This window comes from Dipodomys merriami, unplaced genomic scaffold (assembly GCF_024711535.1).
Source record: "Dipodomys merriami isolate MVZ:Mamm:240054 unplaced genomic scaffold, mDipMer1.0.p SCAF_1, whole genome shotgun sequence".
NCBI classification, from domain to species: Eukaryota; Metazoa; Chordata; class Mammalia; order Rodentia; family Heteromyidae; genus Dipodomys; species Dipodomys merriami.
In genome coordinates this window covers 106,110,198-106,132,928 of record NW_027202270.1, presented here as the reverse complement: position 1 = coordinate 106,132,928, position 22,731 = coordinate 106,110,198, and the positions used below count along the sequence as shown (strand labels likewise).

At 42.4% G+C, this 22,731-nt stretch overlaps 1 protein-coding gene across 4 annotated transcripts; it reads right to left on the bottom strand.

The window, feature by feature from the left end:
* Window positions 1-1,004: 1,004 nt before the first annotated feature.
* On the bottom strand, window positions 1,005-18,783 carry Gemin2 (gem nuclear organelle associated protein 2). 4 transcript variants are annotated; one of them, XM_070026954.1, is made up of 10 exons: window positions 18,596-18,783; window positions 18,226-18,373; window positions 17,004-17,093; window positions 16,712-16,771; window positions 13,893-14,006; window positions 9,981-10,025; window positions 8,284-8,352; window positions 7,646-7,756; window positions 6,945-7,003; window positions 1,005-2,351 (listed from the first exon to the last, which is right to left on the bottom strand). In XM_070026954.1, the coding sequence occupies exons 1-10, from the start codon at window positions 18,778-18,780 to the stop codon at window positions 2,312-2,314; spliced, it is 921 nt and encodes a 306-aa protein (XP_069883055.1). In that variant the 5' UTR covers window positions 18,781-18,783; the 3' UTR covers window positions 1,005-2,311. The 4 variants fall into 4 exon arrangements, with proteins under 4 accessions (XP_069883055.1, XP_069883073.1, XP_069883063.1 ...); XM_070026972.1 differs by having other exon boundaries at window positions 18,226-18,310; XM_070026962.1 differs by lacking the exon at window positions 9,981-10,025.
* Window positions 18,784-22,731: the final 3,948 nt, after the last annotated feature.

Here is a 22,731-nt window from a genome sequence, read left to right as displayed (position 1 = left end):
AGGCCCTGGGTTTGACAGCACCACATAAGCAAAAAGAAAAAAAGCCGGAAGTGGCACTGTGGCTCAAGTGATAAGAGTGCTAGCCTTGAGCTGAAGAGCTGAGGGACATCGCCCAAGCCCAGAGTTCAGGTCCCATGACCAGACCCAATAAAACAAACAAACAAAAACAAATGCAAAAATGGCATTTCATGGTAACAGAAATCCTTCAACTTGCCTATAGAGATGGAACTGGATTAAGGTTAAATAACAAAACAAAACCTTTTATCTATTGCACATGCAAAATAGCTTTTTTTTTGTACTAGTGCCATGCATGGTTTCGAGGGCCTCATGTTCTTTTTTAAAATTAATTAATTAATTTATTTATGTATGTATGTATGTATGTCGGTCATGGGTCTTGAACTCTGGCCTAGGCGCTGTCCCTCAGCTCTTCAGCTCAAGGCTAGCGCTTGACCACTTGAGCTACAGTGCTACTTCTGGCTTTTCTGTTTATGTGGTGCTGAGGAATTGAACCCAGGGCCTCATGCATACAAAGCAAGCACTCTTAACACTGAGCCACCTTCCCAGCCCGGGCCTCATGTTCTTGCTCAGCTTTTTTGCTCATGGCTGGCACTCTACCAACTTGAGCCATACTCCCAGTCTAGCATTTTGCTGGTTAACAAGAGAGAGTCTTGAGGAATTTTCTGCCATAAGTCCTTGGTATCTGGTGACATTACCTTATTTTTAGTGTTAAACTAGTTCTCAGAAAACTTTTCTTTTGCTGGGCACTGGTGGCTCACGCCTGTAATCCTAGCTACTCAGGAGGCTGAGATCTGAGGATCGTGGTTCAAAGCCAGCCCGGGCAGGAGAGACCATGAGACTCCTATCTCCAATAAAACCACCAGAAAGCCGGAAGTGGTGCTGTAGCTCAAGCCCCACAGCCGACCAAAAAAAAAAAAAAAAAAAGAAAACTTTTCTTCTGTGTGAATAGCATTTGTTTGGCCACTATAGAAGAAATTTAAAAACAATTGATGATTTGCCTTTATTATGTAAGTCCACAATACTGATACATTCAAAAAAAGTGACACTATTATAGCTAGTTGTGGTACAGGCTGGTAATTTAAACTCTTTATGGTAGAGACTGTTAACTGCCAACCCAACACCTTATGACTTTTTTTTTTTCTTATGCCTTTGGAACCTACTTCTGTTAAGGCTGGTGATGTGACTGGGTATGATAGTACACACCTATAACTCAGGATCCTGAGGCAAGAGGATTAAGAGTTTGAGGCTAGCTTGGGCTAGTATGTACCAGGATGCCCAGACTGAAGCAGCAGTCTTGCTACCATGAGGGAAGAACTAAAAGAAGGACAGAGACCTGGATATCATCAAGGCCTTGAACCAGTGTTAATGGCCAGTTTTTCAGACTTGCTATTCTATGAAAAAAGTACACTCCTACTTTGAGTAACCAATATTGCCTGTACCTTTTGTTATTAAAGGAAAAAGTATAAATAAATTATAAGTGAGATAAACAGATTGACAGAAAAGTTAAACACTTGACCTATCAGAGTATTACTGAAGTTGATTTGCTTGCAAAAGATTAAAAAAAAAAAAAAGTACTTATAAAAGTATTGCCAGGCGCCAGTGGCTCACGCCTGTAATCCTAGCTACTTAGAAGGCTGAGATCTGAGGATCGCTGTTCAAAGTCAGCCTGGGTAGGAAAGACCATGAGACTCTTAGTCTCCAATAAGCCACCAGAAAACCGGAAGTGGCGCTGTGGCTTAAGTGGCAGAGTGCTTGCCTTGAGCTGAAGAGCTCAGGGACAGCATCTAGGCCCAGAGTTCAGGCCTCACAACGGACAAAAACACACAACAAAACAAACAAGTGTTAAATTTAAAAGAGACTATTTGATTAGTTTTTAAATAAATTTGCATTTAGACTCTTATTTTAATTATAATATTCAGGACAATAATTGTGGTTTATTTTGTTCAAAATATGAATAACCCAAACACATTTTCTTTAAAAAGTTTAAACAATGAAGCAGCACCAAGGACCTCTATAAAACTTCATTGTAAAGTTCCTGTGCAGGCTGCTTTGAGGATAAATGATACTTTCAAATGCATGTGACTATGGAAAGCAATACAAACAGTTCACTGACTACCAGGTGGAATTTTCCACATATTTCAGCCAATCTACATCCTGGACATGCACTTGAGGTACATGGTGAAGGCCCTTCACAGTGTTGAAGTGATGTAATCTGTACTGGAGTTCCCAATACTTCCTCAAATTTAGGCTGTCTTCAGCAGAATTACCTTCTGTCACTGAGAGATCAGCAATATCAAGATGGCTCATCAGCTAAATCACGCTGGTCAAAATACCTAGTGAAAAGAAAATTCAATGTATGTACAAATATAGTACTGCTTGTTATCATCCAAAGAACACAAATGAAGTATCTTTTCAATAAGGGGACTAATTGAATAACCGACAGCGTATCTATATAATGGGAGGTGGTTATTCCTAAAAAATGGGTGAGGAGCTGGGCATGGTGACAACATTTGTAATCCCAGTTACTTAGGAGGCAGGGACCAACAGTGAACACAGTCTCAGAAATAGCTGGACACTGCTAGACACTGGTGGCTCATGCTTGCAATCCTAACTACTTAGTAGGCTGAGATTTGAGATTGAGGTCCGAATCCAGCCTGGACAGAAATGTCCGTGAGTCTCTTATCTCCAATAAAGTACCCAAAAAGTTGGAAGTGGGGGCTGGGAAGGTGGCTCAGTGGTAGTGCTTGCCTTGAATGAATGCATGAGGTTCTATTCCTCAGCACCACGTAAGCAGAAAAAGCCGGAAGTGGCTCCGTGGCTCAAGTGGTAGAGCACTAGCCTTGAGCTGAAGAGCTGAGGGACAGCGCCCAGGCACAGAGTTCAGGCCCCACAACTGGGTGGGGAGGGGGGCGGGTGGAGTGGAGGGGCAGACGGGGAGTTGGAAGTGGAGCTGTGGCTCAAATAGTAGAGTGCTGGCATTGAGCAAAAACAGCTCATGGTCAGCATCCAGGCCCCAGGGCATACATACATACATAACCATATGGAGGATACATGGTTTTATTTTTGTTTTTGGCATGGGGCCTGTCTGCCCATTGTCCCTGAGCTTCTTCTAGATTAAGGCTAGCACTATACCACTGAGCCACAGCTCCACTTCCAGCTTTTTTTTTTTTTTTTTGGTCCAGTTGTGGGGCCTGAACTCTGGGCCTGGGCGCTGTCCCTCAGCTCTTCAGCTCAAGGCTAGCACTCTACCACTAGAGCCACAGCACCACTTCCGGCTTTTTTTCTTTTTGCTTATGTGGTGCTGAGGAATTGAACCCAGGGCCTCATGAATGCAAGGCAAGCGCTCTACCACTGAGCCACCTTCCCAGCCTGACTTCCAGCTTTTTCTGAGTGGTTTATTGGAGGTAAGAGTCTTACAATTTTCCTGCCTGGGGCTTTCTTGGAATTGTGATCCTCTGATTTCAGCCTCCAGAATAGCTAGGATTACAGGCATGAGTCACTAGTGCCAGGCTTTATTTTTTTGTTGTTGTTGGTCGTGGGGCTTGAACTCCCGGGCCTGGGTGCTACCCCTCAGCTCTTCAGCTCAAGGCCAGAGCTCTACTACTTGAACCACAGGCCACTTCTGTTTTTCTTAGTGGTTTATTGGAGATAAGAGTCTCAAGGACTCAGCTCTCAGCCTCCTGATTAGCTAGGATTACAGGCTTGAGCCTAGCTCTGTCCTTAGTTTTAAGGTTTTATCACTGATGCATTGTTTAACTTTTTGCAGTCTTAGTAACCCAAGTTCAGTTGAAAATATAAAATTAGAAATTCTAGAAATAGAAGATTATAATTTAAAATTTCAAAATTTAAATTTTAAAAAATTTAAAAATTTTCAGGATGGCTAGAGGATATGAAACATGGCCTAGGCACCAGATGATATTATAGAATTACTAAACAGGTTTGCTATAGGTAAACAACAGCAGCATCTGGGTATTGTTTAAAATGTATTAAACAAATGATAGGGAGAAATAAATACGCTGTTGAAATCAATAACAGTTGAATAATGGTTAATAACTCTTGGGTGATGGGTGGATTTAGGGTTTTAATTTTATCACATTTGTATGTGTCTGAAAATCTCCATAATAAGAAGCTTGAAAGATAATTACCACTTATTCCCTTAAAGGTACCCATATAAACAAGAAAACAGAAGAGTTAAAGCAATATTTGATACTTACATTTAAGCTAATATTACAAAAAGATAAGACATTTCTTCAAATCTGCTACAATCTTCTATTAAGTCTTATTTATTTAGGTTTATTTGCAATTAAACCTAACACTTGCTAGCCTCCAATTGCAACCCTCTTGCCTACCACTATAGATCCTTTTAAGTGAAGCCTATAGCTTCAGAATCTTGGATTCTATTTTTATGATTAAAAAAAAAATCTGGTGGGCTGGGAATAAGGCTGACTGGAAAAAAAAATCTGGTACTGGGGTTTTTACTCAAGACCTTATACTTGCTAAGCAGGTGTCTAGTTTTTGTTTTGTTTTTTAATCACTGAAGGAAGTCTGCTAGTTCCTTTGATCTAACTTCCTTACCTCCCTCTCTTGTGTCAGTGCTAAGGCTTGAACTTAGGGCATGGGAGCAGTCTCTAAGCTTTTGTGTTCAAGGCTCGGATGCTATCATTTGAGCTACAGCTCTACTTCCAGCTTTTTTGGTAGTTAATTGGAGATCAGAGTTTCAGAGACTTTCCTGTCTGGGGTAGCCTAGAACTGCAACCTCAGATCTTAACTTCTTGAGTAGCTAGGATTAGGTGTGAGCCACTGGTGCCTGGCTTTTATCTAACTTTATTTATTTATTTATTTTCTGCCTGTCATGGGGCCTGAACTCTGTGCCTGGGCGCTGTCCCTCAACTCTTCAGTTCAAGGCTAGCACTCTACTACTGGAGCCACAGCGCCACTTCCGGCTTTTTCTGCTTATGTGGTGCTGAGGAATCGAACGCAGGGCCTCATGCATGCGAGGCAAACACTCTACCACTGAGCCACCTTCCCAGCCCTTATCTAACTTTTTGAGGGGGAAAAATCATAAGCAATACACTTGAACATTTATGCTTTTATAATCATATAATATGGTAAAATTTCAGTCATTACCCAGAAGCTAGTTTATATCTCTGGCTTTATTTACTATTTACCATTTCTTTCTTTTTGTTTTTGTCAGTCATGGCCTTGAACTCTGGGCATGGGCACTGTCCCTCAGCTCTTCAGCTCAAGGATAGTGCTCTACCACTTGAGCCACAGCATCACTTCTGGTTTTCTGATAATTAATTAGAGATCAGATCTCACGGACTTTCTTGTCTGGGCTGGATTTGAACTGTGATCCTCAGATCTCAGCCTCCTGAGTAGCTAGGATTATAGGCGTGAGCCACTGGCACCTGGCTATGGTACCATTTCTAAATCTACATCTTCATCTTGAAAAATATAGCCTGATGTATTGCAAAAATACTAGTTATAAAAACTGGGAGGGGCTGGGAAGGTGGCTCAGTGGTAGCGCGCTTGCCTTGCATGCCTGAGGCCCTGGGTTCGATTCCTCAGCACCACATAAAAAAAAAAAAAACTGGGAGTGAGGGAAGGAGGTGATATTGTCCAAAAAGAAATGTACTATTTTCCTTGGCTTTTGCAACTGAGAGTGTGGCTCAAGTGGTAGAGCTTTGAATTCAATCAGAACAAACAAAACAGCATAGTTGTGAGATAAGCTATCTGGTTGCCAGCTGTACTATTTGCTAGCTCTGGGATGGTAGAAATGTAGGAAAGCTGTTTCCCTCTCTGTCTTGTTTTCCTTATCTGTAAACTGATGTTGTACCTTCCATGTAGGGAATAAATAAGTTCATATTATAATACAAAAGAATGCTTAGCACTAAGTGCCTAGTAAATGTAAACTATTATTAACAACATAATTATTGTTGATTAAGAAAACAGTTGGGGCTGGGAAGGTGGCTCAGTGGTAGAGCGTTTGCCTTGAATGCCTGAGGCCCTGGGTTCGATTCCTCAGCACCACATAAGCAAAAAGAAAAAAAGCCAGAAGTGGTGCTGTGGCTCAGGTGGTACAGCGCTAGCCTTGAGCTGAAGAGCTGAGGGATAGTGCCTAGGCCCAGAGTTCAGGCCCCATGACCGGACCCCCCCAAAAAAACAACAACAACAAAAAGAAAATAGTTGTTCAAGCTGGGCACCAGTGGCTCATGCCTATAATCCTAGCTACTCAGGATGCTGGTATCAGGATCATGGTTCAAAGCCAGCCTGGGCAGGAACAACCGTGAGATGCTTATATTCAATAAACCACCAGAAAACTGGAAGTGGTGCTGTGGCTCAAGTGGTACAGCCCTAGCCTTGAGCTGAAGAGCTGAGGGACAGTGCCCAGGCCATGACACACAAAAAAATATATATCTATATATCTATATATCTATATATCTGAGGATATATATCTGAGATCTGAGGATGATGGTTTGAAGCCAGTCCAGGCAGGAAAGTTCATGAGACTTTTATCTCCAGTTAATCACCAGGAAACTGGAAGTGGCACTATAACTCAAGGAGATAGAGTGCTTGTCTTGAGTGGAAAAAGCTCAGGGACAGCCTGGGAATGTGGCTTAGTGGTACAGTGCTTGCCTAGCACTCTAGCACTCAGTACCACATAAACAGATAAAGCCAGGTGTGGTACTGTGGGTCAAGTGGTAGAGTGCTTGCCTTGAGCACAGAGAGGCTCAAGGACAGTGTCCAAGCCCTGAGTTCAAGCCCCAGGACTGGGGAAAACAAAACAAAACAAAACAACCAAAAACAGAGCATGAATTCATCAATTGAAGTGAACCAAAGATTAATTAAAAAATACAAATGCAACAAAATTAAACATGTTCTACCCTCATTAATAAATAAGAAGTTCAAATTTACTTAAACTATACCTGCTAACCAAGCAGATTAATAAGTTCAAAGCAGGAACTCTTTCATCATCTTTGCTGTCCTGGAAAAAAAAAAAACAAAAAAACAAAAAAAGGGCTGTTTTAGAATAAGTTTCCTTTTATTTCTATTGAAAATATGAAACATTAATTTATGACAATCATTATGTGGCAAAAAGAACCCTCCAAGGAAGAGGAGAAAAATCCCAGAGTTAACGACCACAAAAGAAGCATTTAAGATTATCTCTGAGATTAGCTTTGCCAAGGGTGAGGGGGTGTTACAAAGTGAGCCCGGTACTTCCCCGCTAGCTGCGCTTGCACTCACTCCTGCCATGTGGTGACTGAACAGATGGAGCCTGTGACCTTGAGCTTTCAGCCTCCAAAACTGAAGTACCTCTTTTCAGGCTGGGAAAGAAGCTAATGAGAGAAGGCTTGCCTAGCATGGGATTTAATCCCCTGAATGGAAAACACAAAATGGACTAAAATAGGAATGGAAATCAAAAGGGAAGAATGAAAGGTAAAGACCATTGTCATTTTAGATCTCATTTGCCCACCTTTAGATTTCCTTTATCTGAGGAAAACATCTTAATTGGACTTACTATAATTTGGCATCTTTCTGTTTTTGTGGCCTCTAATTCCAACTAAGACATATTGTACCATACAGATTGGCAGATGCTTTTAATTTGCAACAGTGAGGAGTAACTTACCACTAAAAGCCTCACTTCAGAGCACCTTCTTGCCAGCTGCCGAATGAGTGAGTGAGCCTCAGGTAACAAGGGTTTTTCAAGGCAAGCCAACAAAGCATAAAACCACCGTCCCTAAAGAAAAATTTAAAAAGTAAGTAGACAGCTTTTTTTTTTTTTTTTGTTGGTCGTGGGGCCTGAACTCTGGGGCTGGGCGCTGTCCCTCAGCTCTTCAGCTCAAGGTGAGTGCTCTAACACTTGAGCCACAGCGCCACTTCTGGCCTTTTCTGCTTATGTGGTACTGAAGAATCAAACCCAGGGCCTTGTGCATGCAAGGCAAGCACTCTACCACTGAGCCACCTTCCCAGCCCTCAGCAGACAGCTCTTGAACCATAAATTTCATTTATTATCTACAGGCCTGAGATTGTACTTGCCAATTTGCCATGAGTAAGTTCATAAGACATTTAACTGTGGTATGATATGTACAACAAAGGATCACCTGGAGAACCAAGTGATGTCTCTTCTGTCCTGTCACAATAGGTACAGGGCATTGTAGACTTCAAAATATTCTCTGACTATCAAATGGGTCATTACTGAGATTCTTACTGTAGTTGTATACATAATTTTGCCTGCCTTAAGAGAACAAAAAGATGCAATACTACCAATTCTGGAGTGAAGTCTCTTTCTCCAAACCAATTGCTCAGATATTCCAACACACTAGTTACTGTTGCCTAAAAAATAAAAAAAATTAAAAAGATGGGATGCAGAAGAATTGTATTAGTAAAAAACACTGACAAGTGTTCCAGAAAGTTAGCAATTCTGATGTTTACATTTTTTAGAACTTCAAAGAAAACTGTGGCCCTACTTAGAAACTTCATTAGATAATTATCTATTTGGAAGAGGCTTTTAAGAGAAATAATTTTTCCTTTTTGCTTATGTGGTGCTGAGGAATCAAACCCAGGGCCTCAGGCATGCAAAGCAAGTGTTCTACCACTGAGCCACCTTCCCAGCCCTGAGAAATAATCTTACACGCTTAAGTATCAAGGCTTTTATTTAAATCCTAGAACTTAGTTTATAACAACTAATTTAGTGTTTAACTACTGAGAAACTTCAGACTGTTTTAATTTTAGGTAGCTGTATAAAAGTGTTTCAATTCCAGAAGTCAGGTTATTAATATAGTAAATCTCAGTGTCACCCAGCAAGTTCATACTCTTAAAAAAACAAGTCTTGGCTGGGTATGGTGGCTCACAGCTTTAATCCTAGCTACTCAGGAGGCTGAGATCTGAGGATTGTGGTTCAAAGCCAGCCTGGGTAAGAATGTCCATGAGACTCTTATCTCCAATTAGCCATCAGAAAACCAGAAGTAGAGCTGTAGGTCAAGTGGTAAAGCACTCCCCTTGAGCTGAAGAACTCAGGGACAATGCCCAGGTCCAGAGTTCAAGCCCCACCACTGACAAAAAAAAAGTAAAATAAAAATAATTCTGTAATCCTACTCTGGAGGCTGAGATCTGAGGATTGAGGTTTGAAGCCAATCTGGGCAGAAAAGTCTATGAGACCCTTATCATCTCCAAGTAACTACCAAAACTCCCAAGTAGAGCTATGGCTCCAGTGGTAGCCTTGAGCAAAAAAGCTAAGCGTGTAAGGTCATGAATTCAAGCCCAGTTGTAGTGTGTGCATGAGCACGTGCACGCACACGCACACACACACACACACACACACACACACACACACACACACACAAATGCCAATCTAGAAGTAATATTTACTGTAAGCCTCAGAATCTCAGACTTAAAACTGAAATATACACACATCACTAATTTAGCATCCTATCAGGAACAAGAACTTTGAATCAAATCAACCTGCCATTTTTTTCTCAGTGCTGTCACTTATTTTCTGAAAAGCCACATGCAAGTAATTCAGCCTTGGATTTTATTTCCTCGTCTATTAAAAAAAAAAAAAACAATAACATTATAAGGGGCTGGGAATGTGGCTTAGTGGTAAAGTGCTTGCCTTGCATGCATGAAGCTCTGGGTTCGATTCCTCGGTACCTTATACACAGAAAAAGCCAGAAGTGGCACTGTGGCTGAAGTGGTAGAGCACTAGCATTGAGCAAAAGAAACTCACTGGCAAAAAAAAACAAAAACCAAAAACCATCATTGGTAAGTCCCTACAAGAGATATAGTAAGGATTAAATATAAGGTAAGTCCCTACAAGAGATATAGTAAGGATTACATATAAACCCCAAGAAGCTTAGAACAACTTCTTGCATACCACACACTAAATACACTAAATATACTCAAATACTTCCATAATATTGTAAACAAAAGAATGTAGATACTATTATTTTACTATAATTTACCTGATTCATTCTGCTTACAATACTAAGCAAGGGAGGAAAACCAATCTGAAAGAAAGAAGACTGAGAATTATTAATTGGAATTACAAGGAAGATTTTTACTTTTTCTCCCAAAATAGTACATTCCTTTCCATACTCCTTGTTTGGGAAAAAGAACAGATAAAAGATGACTTCTGGGGCTGACAATGTGATTCAGTGTTTGCCTAATATGCCTGACATACTGGATTCAATCATTAGTACTGCATCAAACAAAAGTCCTTCATGTCCATTCTAAGTCACGAACTAAGTCTTGCTAACTTTTTTCCCGTCTGGCCTCAAACTGCGATCCTTCTCTACCTCCAAAGAAGCTTAGATAGGGCTGGGATGTAGCTCAGTGGCAAAGCACTGGCCTAGCAAGTGCAACGTCTTGGGTTTGATCCCCAGTACCAAAAAAGAAAAAGACAAAGAAGCTTAGACAGAAATCACGAGACACCATGAGACAACATATTTTACTTGCGTATTTTACTGTGACAACAAATCAAACAAATATTAACTCTTTAGTAAGTTTAAATGTTTATTTGTTGTTGGTCATGGGGCTTGAATTTAGGGTCTGGGTGCTGTCCCTGAGGTTTTCCTCCTCAAGGTTGGTGCTCTACCACTTGACCCACAGCTTTACTTCTGGTTTTCTGGTAATTAATTGGAGATAAGACTCTCAGACTGGGCTGGGAAGGTGGCTTAGTGGTAGAGTGCTTGCCTAGCATGCATGAGGCCCTGGGTTTGATTCCTCAATACCACATACACAAAAAAAGCCGGATGTGGCACTGTGGCTCAAGTGGTAGAGTGCTAGCCTTGAGCCCAGAGAGGCTCAGGGACAGTGCCCAGGCCCTAACAGTTCAAGCCCCAGGATTGGCAAAAAAAAAAAAAAAAAAAGACTCTCAGACTTTCCTGCCCAGAATGGTTTTGAACTGTGATCCTAAGCAATCAGTCTCCTGAGTAGCTAGATTTACAGGCATGAGCCATTAATGTCTGGCTTAAATTTTTTTTTTCCTGTTAGTTGTGGGGCTAGAACTCTGGGCTTGGGTGCTATCCCTACACTCTTCAGCTTAAGGCAAGCGCTATACCACTTGAACCACAGCACCACTTCTGGTTTTCTAGTGGTTAACTGGAGATAGAATCTCATGGACTTTTCTGGTGGGTGTGACTTTGAACCACGATCCTCGGATCTCAGTCTCCTGAGTAGCTAGGATTACAGGCGTGAGCCACCAGGGCCCAGCTGGCTTACATTTTGTAAAGTGTAGCAGTGGATAGTATCTAAAAGAACAACACGTTGTATAAGAAAGTGTCAGAAAAGCTTAAATGTCTACTTCTACTTCTACATCATGTGTTTGAATACTTGTTTCCTCAGTTTTTGTCAACATAGTGTATCTGAAAAATGCTAAGTCATCACCAGAGCAAGTTATGGTTCTATTATGAGCCAGGTGGGGCATCTTCCACTGTAAGAATAATCTATACTTCATTACTGTGGGATATCTATGTATATCCCAATTTTGTTTTTCAAATGGAGTATTCTTGGTCTTTTTTTGTAGTTTTTAAAAGCCCTTTATATTTTGTGACTAAATAAATTTTACCATAAAAAATGCCAGAAGGGCTGGGAAGGTGGTTCAGTGGTAGAGTGCTTGCCTCCTATGCATGAGGCTCTGGGTTTGATTCCTCAGCACCACATAAATAGAAAAAGCTGGTAGTAGCATTGTAGCCACTAGCCTTAGCTGAAGCCCTTAGCTCAAGCCCTAGCACACACACACACACACACACATACACACACACATTGTAGCCACTAGCCTTAGCTGAAACCCTTAGCTCAAGCCCTAGCACACACACACACAAACACACACACACATTGTAGCCACTAGCCTTAGCTGAAGCCCTTAGCTCAAGCCCTAGCCTTGAGCTGAAGGGAAACGCCCAGGTCCATAGTTCAAGCCCCACAGAACGAACACACACACACACACACACACACACACACACACACACACACACACACACACACACACACACACACACACACACACACACACACACACACACACACACACACACACACACACACACACACACACACACACACACACACACACACACACACACACACACACACGTACGTGGAGTTGCGGCTTAAAGTGGTATAGTGCTAGCCTTGAGCAAAAAAATCTCAAGGACAGTGACCAGACTGGTGATTTCACGCCCCAGGATTGACCAAGAAACACCCAAAACCTCTGAACTGAATCCTATACAACTTGTAAAATTATTATAGAGCCAAAACATAAGAGAGATGAAGATAATGACAATTCACCTTGTGAAGCTTAAAATGTGTTTGTGACTTCAGCTAAGTATCACTATCCCAGAAAACTGAAATTTATGTAATCACTTAAAGTCAGTAAAGAAATAATAAAAAAAGGTATGAAGGGGCTGGGAAGGTGGCTCAGTGGTAGAGCGCTTGCCTTGCATGCCTGAGGCACTGGGTTCAATTCCTCAGCACCACATAAGCAAAAAAAAAAAAAGCCGGAAATGGTGCTGTGGCTCAAGTGGTAGAGCGCTAGCCTTGAGTTGAAGATCTGAGGGACAGCGCCCAGGCCCGAGTTCAGGCCCAACGACCGGACCCAAAAAAAAAAACAACAAAAAAAAGAGATATGAAGCCAAACTCCACAGTAAATTATTTTAGAAAGTGGGCTGCTGCTTTCTATGTTAATAAGCCAATAAAGCTTGGCAACCATTTTCTGTAAAAGTCAGACAATAACTATTTCAGGCTTTCTGTCACAGAGGATCTCAGTTACAAGTCACATTTTGCTTGTTTCCTTTTTTCTTTTTTTCTAACACTGGAAAGTCTGACCTCCCAAATTCTTGTTTTCTGTCCCTCATGGCAAGGGGAAGGGGAAAAGGAACTAAACAGTAAACAGCCCTCAATTTGCATAAATCTAAGTCTACCCTTAGGCTTCTGCAAGGTTTAGGGTAGAATCTGAGTTCCTGTTATGCCCAGATTGATTGACCTTTCCAGGAAAGCTCAGCATTCCCACAGTGCATTTGGGAGGAGGCAATCCAACTCCCAATCCTTTCAGGGTCTCACAGCTTGGATTTTTGGGCACCAGTGACTTATATTCCTAGCTACTCAGGAGACAGATGTGAGGTTTGAAGCCAGCCAGGCAGGAAAGTCTCGTCTCCACTGTCACTCTTACCTCCAATTAACCATTAAAATGCTACCAGTAGAGCTGAGGCTCCACTGGTAGAGCACTAGCCTTGAGCAAAAAAAGTTTAGGGACAGTACTCAGGCCCAGCACTAAAGTCCCAGAACAGGTATTCTTCCCCCATTCACTCAACTTTTTTTTTAGTCAGGCCTGGGCACTGTCCCTGAGATTTTTCTCCTCAAGGCTAGTTTGAGTCATAGCTCCACTTCTGGTTTTCTGGTAGATAACTAGATAAGAGTTTCATAGACTTTCCTGCCCCGGTGGGCTTCAAACCACGATCCTCAGATCTCAGCCTCCCAAGTAGCTAGAATGACAGGTAGAAGCCACCAGTGCTTGGCCGAACAATTGTTCTTAACTCATGAGATATACAAAAATAGGTTGTGGGGCTGGGAAGTTGGCTCAGTGGTAGAGTGCTTGCCTTGCATGCATGAGGTCCTGGGTTCAATTCCTCAGCACAACATAAGCAGAAAAAAGTCAGAAGTAGCACTGTGGCTCAAGTGATAAGGCGCTAATCTTGAGCTGAAGAGCTGAGGGACAGCGCCCAGGCCCAGAGTTCAGCCCCCACAACTAACAACAACAACAACAAAAATAGTTTGTGGTTCAAATTTGGTCCAATTGGTAGTTTGCTGACACCTTTACACTACTGGCATACCAGAATGAGAACATTCTTTGTGTTGCATGTGCACTTATCACGTACTTGTACATAATCAATTCCAGGATTTTCATTTGTAGCTGGCCCAATAGCCCCTTCAGCACATAACCTTTCACCCAGACAAAATTTTTTCCAGCCTTCTTCATCTTCGGATTTTGGCTGAAAGGGAAAAAAAATTTACTTATTTTACAATATTATATTGCATTTATATACTACATTACATATATATATATATGTACTTATTTTTATACTGAACAGCATAGAAGGAAGTGAGCACCCTTACATTCCCACACCTCAACACAAAGATATGCTGCCAGTCATAGACACACCTATATGCCCTCTGGACTCCTATGTGGAAGCCCTCACCTTTGTATTTCAGACTGTGACTGCACTGGGATACAGGGCCATTAAGAAAGTGATTAAATTTATTTATTTTATCTTTTATTTTTATTTTTTAGAAAGTGATTAAATTTATGTGAGCTCTAAACCTCTTTTTTTTTTTTTTGCCAATCCCGAGGACTGAATTTAGGAACTCAGGACCTTGGCACTATCCATGAGCTTTTTTTGCTCAAGGCTAGGGTTCTACTTTACTCCCTGAGCCACAGCTTCAATTCTGACTATTTTGGTGACTATTGGAGCTAAGAGTTTCATGGACTTTCAAACAGCCCAAGTTGGCTCCAAACTGCAATCCTCAGATCTCAGCCTTTTGAGTAGCTAGGATTACAGGCATGAGCAGCCAGTACCTGACTCTAAATCACTTAAAGTGGTGTCTTTATTAGGGGAAATTTGGACACAACAGAAGATCAATAGTTTTCATTAGGAAAGACAGGAAAGTAAAATGGTTCTGTTGGGAAGGTGGATACCAGAGAGAGTAGAATGTAAATGAAGATGAACACAGTGGAAGTAGTTGTTTTCACGTATAAAACTAGAATAAAACTTGTTGAGTTATTTTCAAAGCCAGGGAGGTAGGTAAGGGAAAATGATGCAGAGTTGATTTTGAATGGGATATGTTGTACACATGTGTGGAAATGCCATAATTACCTCCAAATACATCTAATGTATGCAAATAGAACAACAGCTCAGAAATATGATTCCTTAAAAAGTTAAAAATAATTTCCTAGCTGTTCTTTTCATTTGGAAATGCTAATGTACCTTCTGAAGAGCTTACAACGATAACTAAGTTGTTAAGATGAGATTCAAGCTGGGTGCTGGTGGTTTATGCCTGTAATTCTAGCTACTCAGGAGGCTGAGTTCTGAGGATCAAGGCTCAAAGCCAGCCTGGGCAGAAAAGGCCACGAGGAGACTCTTATTTCCAATTAACTATGAGAAAACCAGAAGTGGTGCTAGCTAGACTTGAGCAGAAGAACTCAGTAACAGTACCTAGGCCCCAAGGTCAAGCCCCATGACTGATCAAATTAACTAAACAAAGATGAGATCCAATATATATGACAGTGTCATATCATATTACTGTGAAGCAGATAACACTGAATATATCAAGATTCACTACTGGGAGCCACTTGCTCATGGTGTAATGTCTGCAATCCTAGCTAATCAGGAAGCCAAGAGCTGAGGATTATGGTTCAGAGCCACTGGGTACAGCAAAGTCCATGAGACTTAACCTCTAATGAACTGCCTAAAAGCCAAAAGTGGAGATGTGGCTCAAGTGTTAAGAGTATCAGCATTGAGCAAAAAAGTTTAGGGATAATGCCCAGACCTTGAATTCAAGACCTTGAACACAAAAAACAACAACCCCTCTACCAAAACAACAAAAGAGTTTACTGTAGGGCATATTATTTCATCAGGAAAGTCTAATAAGGTTGTATACCATCTTTTAAATATTGGTAACATATTTCATAAAATAACAGTATAGGAGAATCCTGAATAACCTATACAGGCCAAAGAATCACTTATTTGCCAAACTAAATTAAAAAAAAAATTCTCCAGAGTATTTACTTGGGTATAGTAGAGCACTACAATGAGAATATGTGCCACAGTAAAGTATGGTGTATTCAAAGAGGCTGAGACTAGTAAAAGTTTGTTTTAATTTATTGATCTTTTTTTTTTTTTTGGTTGTGTATGTATATATGTGCTGGTCATGGTGCTCAAACTCAAGGCTTAGGTACTTCCCCTGAGCTTTTTTGTCCAAGGCTAGCACTCTTCCACTTGAGCCATAGCACTTCCAGTTTCTTGGTTGTTGTTTGAAGACAAGAGTCTCAAGGAATCCAGGCGCTGGTGGCTCACGCCTGTAATCCTAGCTACTCAGGAGGCTGAGATCTGAGGATCGCGGTTCAAAGCCAGCCCGGGCAGGAGAGACCGTGAGACTCCTATCTCTAATAAACCACCAGAAAACCGGAAGTGGCGCTGTAGCTCAAGTGGTAGAGCGCTCGCCTTGAGCTGAAGAGCTGAGGGACAGCGCCCAGGCCCAGAGTTCAAGCCCCACAACCGACAAAAAAAAAAAAAAAAAGAGTCTCAAGGAGTTTCTTGTCTGGGCTAGCTTGGAAATGCCATCCCAGATCTCAGCCTCCTAAGAAGCTAGGATTATAGGTGTGAACCACTGGTACCTGGCTCTTGGGAATTGTAAAGACAAAACTTAGGAATATTATATCAGATGTTTTGGGTAATATTTGGCCTCATGAATAATTTACCCTTCTTGTTTAGTAGACCATTTTGATTTCTTTCACAATTCTCCCAAGGTATGGGGAATTAAATAGCCAAAATAGTAACAATCCATCCTACTGACTCTGTTGTTCAATCTACTGTTATAACAGAATTGGTCTGATTAAAGTGAAAATAATATGACTGAATATATGAATAAAGTTCATGCAGGTATACATCATCCAATTTACATAGAGAAACTTACATACCATAGTTACATTACTATCCAACTGCTGTGCTTTCCAGTGACTTCTATGCTTGTTCACACTCTAAAAGAAAATTTAGACAGTGGTCTTTAGAGGATGCATTTCTAAAGAGAGGCCAGTTCCTATGCAAATTCCAGCCACCATAAAACTTAGAAAATATTTTACTACACGCTATAATATTCCTAATACTTATAACAATAACTTAGCAAGCTGATTCACAAATATTCTGTATACTTGAGGATCATACATTTTCATCATTGTCTAGGAACAAAAACTGAAGAAATATAGCACTTACCTGTCGAACACTTGAAAACTGTGCCACTTGTTGCTGTTGCCACTGAAGTGTTGGGGAATAACCTTCAGGGGCAGGCTGGCATCCTGAAAGCTGGAAAGCAGCTCACAGAACCAATGTTAATGTTAGAACTGAAATCGCATGCATATGCAGAACATAAAACTAGATGAAGGGCAAATAATAAAGTAAAACATGACATCTACATTAAAAAATGGTACTTTTACAACTGCACAAAAAGAAGGATGGCCAGGTATTGATGGCTCATGCCTGTAATCCCAGCTACTCAGGAGGCTGAAATCTGAGGAATGCAGTTTGATGCTAGCCAGAGCAAGATGTGGCTCAAGGGTAGAATGTCAGCCTTGAGTGAAAAAGCCAGGTGAGTGCAAGATTCTGAGTTCAAGCTCTGATATTGGTACAAAAAAAAAAAAACCCGGATTATTTTTTTTTTGGGGGGGGGTCCAGTCATGGGGCCTGAACTCTGGGCCTGGGAGCTGTCCCTTAGCTCTTCAGCTCAAGGCTAGCGCTCTACCACTTGAGCCACAGGGCCACTTCCGGCTTTTTTCTTTTTTCTTATGTGGTGCTGAGGAATCGAACCCAGGGCCTCAGGCATGCAAGGCAAGCGCTCTACCACTGAGCCACCTTCCCAGCCCCTTTAGAGAAATATTCTGTGACTACCTTATTTATTCCTGTTGCTTACTGATCATTCTGTGTTTATCTTCTCCATGGAATTATTTGCTTTCCGTGTTCTTCATGACAGTATTAACTCTACAACTATAGGGCTCTTTTCTGTCTTATCTCTTATGCCTGGAAGGACCTCCTCGCATAATGAAAAGCGTGCTCCATAAATGAATGAAAATGTTCCCAGTGTGCAAGGAGCTAAGAAAGGTATTAAGGCATTGGCTTGCCATTCTTAAAAAATTATACCAGTTCCAGTTCGGAACGTGAGAACGTCACTGAACAATCACCAGCCCAATAGTATTTATCAAGGCAGAATAAGAAAAAGACGCCTTTATTTTTATAAGGACTTCTTTGGGATTTTTGGATCATGTTCCCAAATTAAGATGTACAAGTCTCCACAAAGCCCAGTTACTGAAGATCACTTTGGAGACAAATGTCCGTCCGAAGAAACAGTAAAAAAGTCTAGACCCTACCTATACCATATGGATACGGGTGGATCCTTTAAGGGGTGGGATCCAGATTATCATCAGGCGGAGATAAAACTCACAGAAATGTTCACACTTGGCTTCCTTTTCAGCTTCTTAGGGTCAATCTGAGCTACCACAACATCTGGACACTGAGCAGCTTCGATCCTGCCAACAAAGCGACAAACGGACGACATCACGATCGTGCTTTGCTCGTCCAGACTTCCAACTCTGGAAAACCAAACACAGGCCTGCCATCATCTGGATGAGAAAGAAGCGCGCACGAGCACGCACCTGCACACCTGCAGTCAGAACCGCCCGCGCTCCTCCCCCCACTCCGGACAGGCCTCGCGAGAGTCAGGGACGGGAACACGCGCGGGTCTTTAACGCACGCTCCGAGCTCGCTCAACCCTGTGGGCGGGGCCACCCGTAGCACAGCACCAAATCACTCACTGGACCCGCCTCAAGTATTCCTGAGGCGTCCTGGGAGGTACCGAGGGATCAAAACCTTCCGTCAAGTCGCAGGGCTCCACCGGCAACAGCCGGGGCATCAACTCTTCCACTGCAGACTCCGTGGGGACCCACGCCATGGTCTTCAATCCGGCGGCGGGTCCCGAACAGCCCCGACCACAGCGCATGCGCGTGGGTTCTGGCAGTGGCGCAGGCGCACAAGTGGACACTTTTTTGGCGCTGGGCAGAGCTTTGGGTAGGAGGGCGTGACTGCGCATGCGCAAACCTGCCCACTTCCGATTTTCCTGCTTAAGTGGTGCTGAGGAATCGAACCCAGGTGCTCTTGCGTGCGCGAGGCAAGCGCTTTACCTTCTGTTCTCTCTTCTAAACTTGTGGGGTTTTTTTGTCGGTCGCGGGGCGCTGTCCTTGAGCTCTTTTGCGCTAGGCTAGAGCCCCAACGCTTTGAGCCACCTCCGGTTTTCTGGTGGTTAATTGCAGAAGAGTCTCACCGACTTTCCTGCCCAGACTGGCTTCGAACCCTGATCCTCAGTTCTCAGCCTCCTGAATAGTTTCCATTACTGGTGCGAACTACTGGAGATAATCAGAAGTAATTTTAGGAACGACTTTATTGTTGTGGGGCCTGAACTCACAGGCCTGGGCACTCTCCCTGAGTTCTACCATCCTAGCCCTCAATCACTTTGAGCCAAAGCGAATCTGGTGATTCATTGGAGATAAGAGGCTCAATGGACTTTCCTGCCGAGTCAGCCTACTGAGTAGCTTGGATTACAGGAGAGAGTCACCAACCACCGCCCACTTGCATTTTCTGCAGGCAGGGATTGGGAAGGATTAGTTGTGGGGAAAAAAAAGGCAACCTTTAGGAATGTTCTTATTAAAGGCTGGCTATTGAAAATGGGGAAGATAGAAGTGGGTGTTATGGTTTAAATGCATCTCACAATTTCTGTGTTGGAAATTTGATCCCCAAACCAATGTTAATGATATTTGGAAGTGGAGCCCTTCGGATGTAATTAGGATTAGGAGATTATGAGGATCAGGTCCTTAATGATGACATTAATGGCTTTAGAAAGAGGAAGAGAGTCAGTCCCAAGCTAACACCATTGTTCCAACTTTTTTTTTCTTTGTCTTTTTTGTAGTGGTGAGGTTTGAACTCAAGACCTCACACTTGAACCATATTCTAGTCCTTTGTTATTTTTTAGGGATTTTTTTTTTCTTAGAGTGACCTGGAACCACAATCTTTCTTCTTCCTTACCTGTGTACTAATGCTTCACACCTTACTCAGACGTGTGTGTGTGTGTCTGTGTGCGTGCGCAGTCCTGGGGCTTGAACTCAGGGCCTGGGCACTGTCCCAGAGCTTCTTTTGCTCAAGGCTAGCACTCTGCCTCTTGAGCCACAGTGCCACTTCCTACTTTTTCTGTTTACGTGGTACTGAAGAATAGAACCTAGGGCTTCATGCTTGCTAGGCAAGCACTCTACCACTGGCCACATTCCTCGCCCCCTTACTCAGATTTATGTATTTATTAGTTTATTTTTTGGGTTCGGTCGTGGGGCCTGAACTCTGGGCCTGGGTGCTGTCCCTCAGCTCTTCAGCTCAAGGCTAGCATTCTACCACTTGAGCCACAGCGCCACTTTCGGCTTTTTTCTTTTTCTTTTTTGCTTATGTGGTGCTGAGGAATCAAACCCAGGGCCTCAGGCATGCAAGGCAAGCACTCTACCACTGATCCACCTTCCCAGCCCTTACGCAGATTTTTTGTTGAGATAGTATCTCACTAACTTTTTGCTATGGGGCCTCAAACCCTGATCTTCCCTGTCCCTATCTCTACCTCTGTAGTTGGGATTAAAGGTGTCAGCCACTGTCTCTGTCGCATTGCTTTCACTTGTCATGTGATTTTCTGCACCATTACTATGCAGAAAGAAGGTCCTCATCAGATTCCCAACAGGTGCTAGTGCCATGGTGTTGGACTTCCCAGCCTTTAAGACTATGAGCCAAATAAGCTTCTGTGCTTTATAAATTACATAGTCTGGCCAGGTGCTCGTGGCTCATGCCTGTAATCCTAGCTACTCAGGAGGCTGAGATCTGAGGTTTGTGGTTGAAAGCCAGCCTGGTCAGCAAAGTCCATGAGACTCTTATCTCTACTTAACCACCAGAAAACCGGAAATGATGCTGTGGTTCAAGTGGTAGAGCGATAGCCTTGAGCTGAAGAGCTGAAGGACAGTGCCCAGGCCTAGAGTTCAAGCCCCCATGACTAACAACAACAAAAATTACACAATCTGTATTATTCTGTTACAGCAGCAGAAAATAAATGAAGACAATGGGCTTATGAGAAGTAGGGCATCTTTTTTTTTTTTTTTGCCAGTCCTGGGGCTTGAACTGTCCCCTGAGCTTCATTTGGTCAAGGCTAGAACTCTCCTATTTGAGCCACAGTGCCACTTCCAGCTTTTTCTGTTTATGTGGTTGTGTGTGTTTGTGATTTCACCATTGAGTGCTTGCATATTCAGTTTCTCAGCAAGTCAAGAAAGATTTAAGGACTTGATGCTGGAGGTAATAGGTCCTGTTGGAAAATTGGAAGGTCAATATGGCTGGTGCACAGAGAATAGGTAGTGAATGGTGCTGAATGTAGAAATCTAGATATGTGTGGTTAATATTTATGACACACTCCTATTATGGTCTGGTTGCTCCTGTGGTTACATGATTGGCATCCAGGTGGTAACTCAATAGGAGGTAATCAGAACTCACTTATAAGATTTGGGCTTTGTTAAGCAAATTGGAGAAAGTGGAGCTTTGATGTTAGGAAACTGGGATAATTCTGAGGTGTGGAGCTTCTGGTTAACAAGTTATGGAGGAGTTTTATTTAATCCTGTCCTCAGACATTACAGATGCTTTCCCTGACAGCTGCTCTCCCCCTTACCAGTGCGCCAGTGTCCAACCTGGACTTGCAGTTAGTGACTTGCCCTGCACCATCCTTGTTGGCCAACAATGCTCATATGTATCACTGTGTTTCTAGCCTAGGTGTCTTCCTTTGGAGATATCCTTATCTGGAAACTTACCCTCTCTGACTACCAGTACTTTTTCTCTCCTATTTCTCCCCTGTAGCTAGAATCTGGAGGCTCCTTCAATGTTGAGATAATCCCTGCACACTTTGGGTGTGAGCAGTTTTCAGATCCTGACTGAGAATGCTGTTCATTGCCTCTGAGATGGACATCCACAAAGAAGCGAGGTGGCTGACTTGATGTCAGAAAACCAAGATAAGGTTTAGTTTATTCATGGGAATGGCAAGCAAAACTTACACTCCTCTTTCGTTGTAAAAATAGAAATCAGGGTCTTCTTTTAAAAGAAATTTCCCTCCTTTGTTTTGTAAGTTTTGATTTTTTTTTTTTTTTTTTTTTGCCAGTCCTGGGGCTTGAACTGAGGGCCTGGGCACTGTCCCTGAGCTTCTTTTGCTCAAGTCTAGCACTCTACCACTTGATCCACAGCACCACTTCTGTTTTTTTTTTTCTGTGTATGTGGTACTGAGGAACCAAACCTGGAGCTTCATGCATACTAGGCAGAATTTTGTGTGTGTGTGCTGGGCCTGGGGCTTGAACTCAGGGCTCAGGGTGCTGTCTCTGCACTTTATTACTCAAGGCTAGCTGGCACTCTGCCATTTGAGCCATAGCTCCTTTTCTATCTTTTTTTTTTTTTTTTATTTGTGAACATACTCTACAGAGGGGTTACAATTACATGGGCAAGATAATGAGTACATTTCTTATCAAGCATTGCAGCCTCCTCCTTTGTTTACCCTTCACATCCCTTCCCAGCCTCCCCCTCCCCCCCAATCCTCCCCTCCCTCCCGCCACCCCCCCTTTTCTATCTTTTTGATGGTTAATTGGATATAAGAGACTCACAGACTTTCCTTCCTGGGCTGGCTACTATGATCCTCACATTTCAGCCTCAAAGTAGGTAGGATAAGTCAGTGGTCAGTGCTCAGTGTCTGTTCCTTTTAACCTCTCCTCCTTACCTTCATTTATCACACAGAAGGCTGATCACTGATCATTGTGGTCAAATTTAGGATTCTATAATTTCTATGAGAGTTATTAGTCTTATTTATTTATTTATATTTGTAGTAGGGCTACTGCTCTTCTAC

Coding starts and splice junctions, on each gene's coding strand:
- Gemin2 (XM_070026954.1), bottom strand. CDS start 18,780: ATGCGCTGTGGTCGGGGCTGTTCGGGACCCGCCGCCGGATTGAAGACC. Junction 14,007..16,711: donor TGGATAGTAATGTAACTATG/GTATGTAAGTTT, acceptor TTTCCCTTTCAG/CCAAAATCCGAAGATGAAGA. Junction 2,352..6,944: donor TTAATCTGCTTGGTTAGCAG/GTATAGTTTAAG, acceptor TCTTTTCACTAG/GTATTTTGACCAGCGTGATT.